Below are 7,500 nucleotides of genomic sequence, written 5' to 3' on the forward strand. Positions count from 1 at the left end.
TTGAGCATTGTAACTGTTGATATATTTTGTTTTGGTTCGTGTAGCGTTTGGGTATTCAAAACGATGCATTGCGTATCTGGAGAGAGCCTATTGGATGTTACGCCAGTCATATCGTCTATGGTTTGTACGCTGCTTATGTAGTCTGGTGGCCAGTCGTGCTGGGACTCCTCTTCATAGGCTGTGGCCAGGTTGCTACGCATTGTGATAGAAGGTCTCAGGGTTCCATAATGCACTGGGGCATATATTGTCTTACAGTTGTCCCCAGACGATCGCAACTGGACGTCATTCCCACTCTCGCTATTCACGTCCTGCGAGCCTTTGGCGAGGCTCCGGCGGTTGGCCTTATGTCGATAATAAACGGTAGAAAGAACCAAGATATTTAGGATTAGCAAAGAGCAGGCAATGGCCACTGTCACACTCAGTGAAGTTGTGTAAGGGAAATCCTTTCCTATTTGACTTAGCATATACAAATTACCTGATTCACTAACTTGGTTTTTGTTAGCCGTAGCTACAATTGTCAAGTTATGGGGTGTTTTTGTTGGGCCAGTAAGGGTTGGAGTGATTGGGCTAGATAGAAAGCCTTCAGTAAATTTATAGTGACCTGCTAATTCAGGGTATAAACCAGACTGGAGATCAGTTGGTAATCTGTGAAAGTTTTTATCTGGACCGTACCGAGTACCCACTCGTTCCAGACCAGGTAGTAGCCAGGACCACAAGGCTACTTTTCCAGCACGGTAATGGTCCCGTACAGAGTTCTGTGTTCCTGGAATGAATAGACATATAGGTAACTAAAAGTAATTATGTGAAAACGAGGATAAAATATCTATAGTAGATATATTCCTTAAATATAAGATATATGCTTTTGACTCTTGATGTAATGAATAAATGTTTTTATTAATTTATCAATGAATACAATTTGGAAATTTACATAAAGCAAGTTTCTGGAAAGGCTAAATACAAAACCTATATTGATGATTAGAATTATATCATGTAATCTTAGATGTACTATCATTTAGTTTATTAAAATCGTCATCAATTAAATACTAGTATTTCATTAAAGTTCTATAGTTTTGTGGAGTACATTGAAGAAGTTATGTTTTACCAGTTTAGTTAAATGATATTCATACGAGTTGGGTTATTGAAGAGAGAGAGAGAGAGAGAGAGAGAGAGAGAGAGAGAGAGAGAGAGAGAGAGAGAGAGAGAGAGAGAGAGAGAGAGAGAGAGAGAGAGAGAGAGGGGAATGTTAAAATCAAGAACATAGGATTTCATTTATAGAGAAGAAAGAAATTTTTCATTAATATGTAAGTTATCATGAAGACATATAATAATAATTCAAAAAATCTGAATAAATGTACTTTCCTGACCTAAGGTTATATATCTAGAAAATATTGAAAATCATTGTATCATTATATCTTTGAGGGAATACAGCCCCACAAAAATAGGAACCTCACCTATTTGAAAGTATCTCTGATAGACTGGATCATATTTGGGCCATATCTGCTCTTTAGAAGTTATGTCGTTTGCACTCTCGGACATAATAGCTGTGGAGACTGTGTCTTTTGGATGTCTGTGAAATGAACATAGAGTTTTGAATTAATACCATATGTAAAATTGATTGATTTATGGTATCAAAGATATATACTGTACAGTATTTTATATATATATATATATATATATATATATATATATATATATATATATATATATATATATATGTATACATATACATATTATGTATATATACATACATATATATATATATATATATATATATATATATATATATATATATATATATATATATATATATATAGATATATATATTTATTATATATATATATATATATATATATATATATATATATATATATATATATATATATATATATATATATCAAAACACCTTGTCTCTTTACTCAGTGATTTCTCGTGCAACCAGTTCTCACTAAAAAATGGCTATGAATTTCAGCAACAAATAGTTTTACAAGATGGTGATCTACATATGACAAGTTTCGATGTAGAATCTCTTTTTACAAATGTGCCAATAAATGAAACGATTAATATCATTTTAGATAAAAAATTCTATGACGATCAAATTATTTTTCATGATTTTAACAGAGATAATTGTAAGACTTTTCTTGAGCTTGCTCTGCAAGACTCCATGTTTGTTTTTAATGGCCAACTCTATTCACAGGTCGATGGAGTTGCCATGGGTTCCCCGTTAGGACTTTTGTTTGCAAATATGTTTATGTCCTCTTTTTAAGAAAATTTTTCAAATAATTGTCCAGACACTTTTAAGCCAGTGTATTATACAAGATATGTTGATGACACTTTTGTGTTATTTAAACAACCATGGCATAGTGAAATGTTTTTAAACCATATAAATATTCAACACCAAAATATGAAGTTCACTATAGAAAAAGAGAACAACTCTCTACCTTTTTTAGACATTAACGTAAGCAGAGACAATGGTGAATTTATAACAACTGTGTATCGGAAAAAGACATACACTGGACTTACCAACAATTTTTATAGTTCCTGTTTTTTTAATTTTAAACTAAATGCTATATACACACTTGTTTATAGGGCTCTGCGTTATTCCTCGAGTTGGTCACTCTTTCATAAGGAGATTTTAATTTCGGTTAATTTTTTCAAGCAAAACTCTTACCCTGAAAGTATGGTTCATAAGGTTATTAACAAGCTTCTCTTACGATATATATATATATATATATATATATATATATATATATATATATATATATATATATAATACATATATATATATATATATATATATATATATATATAAATTTATATATATATATTTTATATATATATATATATATATATATATATATATATATATATATATATATATATATATATATATATATATATATATATATATATATATATATATTTATATCCATATCTATATATCGAGGCACTTCCCCCAATTTTAAGGAGTAGCCGGAATCAAACAAATGAAAAAAGGGGACCTTTTCTCTCCGCTGGTACTGCAAGGGACCCAGCCCACCCTCCCTCGTTATCAACCACAGATGAAGTGGTCATCCAAGGCAACCGGAGGAAGCAGAAGGGCCTACAGGTACTCTGTCACAATCGCTTGCCATTCACTCCTATTTCTAGCACGTTCTCTCTTGCCTCTCTCACATCTATCTTTCTATCACCCAGATCTTTCTCCACTCTATCCATCCACCCAAACCTTGGTCTACCTCTTGTACTTCTTCCATCAACTCTTGCATTCATCACCTTCTTTAGACGACAGCCACATTCCATTCTCGCAACATGGCCAAACCACCTAAACACATTCTTATCCACTCTAGCTGCTACTTCATTTCTTACACCAGTTCTCACCCTCACTAATTCGTTCATAACCCTATCTACTGGAGATATGCCAGCCATATTCCTTAGGCACTTCATCTCAAACACATTCAATTTCTGTCTCTCCGTCACTTTCGTCCCCACAACTCCCATCCATACATCACAGTTGGTACAATCCATTTCTCATACAGAACTCTCTTTACATTTATGCCCAACCCTCTAATCTTTACCACTCCCTTCACTGCCCCCAACATTTTGCATCACTCATTCACTCTCTGACGTATATATTCTTCTTCTACACCATTTGCTGCAACAACAGACCCCAAGTACTTAAACTGATCAACTTCCTCAAGTAACTCCCCATTGAACATGACATTCAACCTCGCACCACCTTCCCTTCTCGTACATCTCAGACATACGGTTAGCCATACCCCTAAACACGTGCACGTCTTTCAATCTTCCAAAAAAATTTTTAGTTATCAACACATAATCCTTTAGAGCCCTTCTTACCACTCTTCCATCTGCCCCTCTTACCCATGTATACTTGTTTTTATCTTTCATTTTTGAGAAATTTAAACTTATCACCATCTCTTGCTCAACACACATATCTATCAATCTTTTGAAGTTCTCATTTTCACTTTGTACGCCATACTTCCCAATTATACCTTCTACCTCTTCAGTGCCCAGTCTGGCATTTAAGTCACCCATGACAACTGCACAAATCCTTCTACCCATTCCTTTTACACACCTAGGTAATTCATTCCAAAACTCATTCCGTTCTTCTTCACTTTTCTCACAACCTGGCCCATAGGCACTAACAAAAGCCCAACATTCCCTACCCAACATAACCCTTACCCATATTAACATAGAGGATATCTCCTTCCATTCCACTTATTTACTTGTGATTCATTCACTCAGCAATAAAGTCACACCTTCTGTTGCTCTTCCCCTTTTAATATCAGACACTCTACCAGTCACTTCACTAAACATCACTTCACCCTTCCCTTTTATCTTTGTCTCACAAAAAGTGAATATATCCATTCTTCTATTCCTCAACATACTTCCAATTTCACATCGTTTACTCTCTATCGTATTACATCCACGCACATTCAGACACCCCAAAACCAGAATGCAGGGAGCAGTCACTCTCCCCCTAGCTCCACCTCTTCGATGTGTCACAAGAGTATATAATACAGGTTCGGGGGTTCCCAGTCCCCTCGTCTCATCCCCTTTAGACGTCTCTAACGACACGCAGGGATACGTTGGCGATATTCTAATTATAATGCTCCTGCGCTCACTTATATATAAATCCCAGCCTGACAAGGGACTCAACCGAGTTCTGCTGGTACTGCTAGGGTGCCACAGCCCCCCCTCCCCCGTTATCCACCACAGATGAAGCATCATAACAATGAATCCCCTACTGTCGCTACCTCCGCGATCATCCAAGGCGACCGGAGGAAGCAACAGGGCCTACAGGAACTGCGTCACAATCGCTCGCTATTCATTCCTATTTCTAGCACGCTTTCTTCCCTCTCTCACATCTACCCTCCTATCACCCAGAGCTTTCTTCACTCCATCCATCAACTCCAACCTTGGCCTTCTTCTGGTACTTCTTCCATCAACTCTTGCATTCGTCACCTTCTTTAGCAGACAGCCATTTTCCATTCTCTCAACACGTTTCTTACACCGCTCTCACCCTTACTACTTCGTTCCTAACCCTATCTACTCGAGATACACCAGCCATACTCCTTAGATACTTCATCTCAAAACACATTCAATTTCTGTCTCTTCGTCACTTTCATTCCCCACAACTCCAATCCATACATCACAGTTGGTAGAATCACTTTCTCATATAGAGCTCTCTTTACAGTCATGCACAACCCTCTATTCTTTACCACTCCCTTCACTACCCAAACACTTTGCATCCTTCATTCACTCTCTGACGTACATATGCTTTTACTTCATCATTTGCTGCAACAACAGACCCCAAGTACTTAAACTGATCCACCCCCTCAAGTAACTCTCCATTCAACATGCCATTCAACCTCGCACCATCTTCCCTTCTCTTACATTTCATAATCTTACTCTTAACCACATTAACTCTCAACTTCCTTTTCTCACACACCTTTCCAAAATCTGTCACTTATCGGCTAAGCTTTTCTTCCGTGTCTACAACCAGTACAGAATCAACCTCAAACAACCACTGATTTTCTTCCCATTTATGATCATTATTGTCTACCAGTTTCAATCCTCGTCCAAGCACTCGAGCATTCACCTCTCTCATTAATCCATCAACATACAAGTTAAACATCCCTGGCGACATTACACATCCCTGTCTCAGCCCCACTCTCACCGGAAACCAATCACTCACTTGATTTCCTATCCTATAACTCATGCTTTACTACCTATGTAGAAACTTTTCCCTGCTTGCAACAACCTTCCACCAATTCCATATAACCTCATCATATTCCACATCGCTTCCTTATCAACTTTATCCTACTCTTTTGCCAAATCCATAAACGCAACATGCACCATCTTACCTTTTGATAAATATTTATCGCATATCTTCCCAACTGTAAAAATCTGATTTATACATCCTCTACCTCTTCTAAAACCACCCTGTACTTCTAAGATTGCATTCTCTATTTTATTCATAGTATGATTCTTTTGTTGATATTTATCATTTCCTCTTTTCATAGATTTACTTTGCATGACTTGGATACACATATCTCTGATATATAGATGATATTACAAAACTTTCAATAGAGTGTCAGAATCTCATTTATAAAATATACCGTATTTTCTATTTCATATATAAATCCAATCTATCCATATCGACATACTTTTGAAACTTCTTCCTCCAACACGTAGAGATAAGATGATCGGGAAGTCGTGTAGAGCTGCTTAGTAAGATCTGCCATCGGCAAGACGATATTCGCATCATGGAGGCCTTGGTCTGTTGAGTCCCTGATGCTGATTGGTTTATGGAGGGAACTCGACCAATCAGTGTACTCGGCTGTGATAGCTAACATTATTTCCTGTGGGAAGATTGAAATACTCTTGGTGAGGTATACTTTTATTTAATACATTGTATTGTTTATATATGTGTGTAACTCAGGTAATAATAATAATAATATTAATATTAAAGAATAATAATAATAATAATAATAATAATAATAATAATAATAATAATAATAATAATAATAATAATAATAATGCCCACATGCAGATCATAGCGATAGTTATTGACGACGAAGGATCTCAGCAGAACCTCCCTATAGTCAGCATCGAATCCTTCCTGGACTTCTTGCTGACTCAGGATGTCAAGGAGGTTAGCAGCTGTCATTCCTAGAAGGAGGACAACTGGAGTTTGACCTTCCTTGCCTTTGAAGTCAAGAGGAAAAGAAAGAATTTTCTTATTTTCTTTTTATAGTTGAGTGATTAAGAATATTACTTGGTATAGACAAATGGAGATGTTTAGGATATACGAATAAGTACTTGGGTGCAAGTTAATCTTTTCTTTTAGTTTAGAAATTAGGAATTTTATTCTGTTTAAACGTATGTATTCATTATGAAAGGATTTCAGTTCTTAACTGTACATATCTGTGTATATAAAAACAACAACATCAACAAAAGCAGCTGTGTCTAGATCTCTGCAGGACATTGGCCACATCCATGTCCTTATTCATGACTGTGGTTTGGCTTGTTTTCATCACCACGCTTGCCACCTATGGATTGGTGATGGTGGGAGACTTATGTCTGATTGCTCACAGCAAATATAGCTATTATGGGTATCCCTAGTACATATTTGCTGATCATGGCGATACACTATCTCTTGCATCACATTAAGGTATCCCCTCTCACAAAGGGAGGTGCTTCTGTATATATATATATATATATATATATGCCTGTATGTGCACAGAGTTGTATATAGGTAATATTATATATCTACGGGTTTTAGCTGTATTATCCATCTCATGCATTATAATTTAAGACCCTGAATAGCATTTATAATCAATAAAAGGTTTTTGTGTATGTGTTAACTTGCATATCAAATCATATCTACGAAAATTTAGAAGTAAAACTTACCCATTTTGCTCTGATGATTTTTCCAGTCAGGTTTGATAGTGACACCATCAATGCTGGGGCCAACAGCCA

At 36.1% G+C, this 7,500-nt stretch overlaps 2 protein-coding genes across 2 annotated transcripts in view; one reads left to right on the top strand and one right to left on the bottom strand.

The window, feature by feature from the left end:
* Window positions 1-7,500, top strand: part of LOC137626941 (neuroligin-4, X-linked-like) — a 348,832-nt gene that overhangs the window by 142,128 nt on the left and 199,204 nt on the right.
* Window positions 1-7,500, bottom strand: part of LOC137626515 (fatty acyl-CoA hydrolase precursor, medium chain-like) — a 24,659-nt gene that overhangs the window by 133 nt on the left and 17,026 nt on the right. Inside the window, 5 exon segments of the mRNA XM_068357559.1 lie at window positions 1-763; window positions 4,404-4,581; window positions 6,186-6,380; window positions 6,566-6,726; window positions 7,432-7,500. The exon segment at window positions 1-763 is cut by the window's left edge and continues 133 nt beyond it; the exon segment at window positions 7,432-7,500 is cut by the window's right edge and continues 28 nt beyond it. Coding sequence (XP_068213660.1) covers window positions 1-763; window positions 4,404-4,581; window positions 6,186-6,380; window positions 6,566-6,726; window positions 7,432-7,500 — 1,366 coding nt within the window.

The sequence above is a fragment of the Palaemon carinicauda genome, chromosome 34 (genome assembly GCF_036898095.1).
Source record: "Palaemon carinicauda isolate YSFRI2023 chromosome 34, ASM3689809v2, whole genome shotgun sequence".
In the NCBI taxonomy this organism is placed as follows: domain Eukaryota; kingdom Metazoa; phylum Arthropoda; class Malacostraca; order Decapoda; family Palaemonidae; genus Palaemon; species Palaemon carinicauda.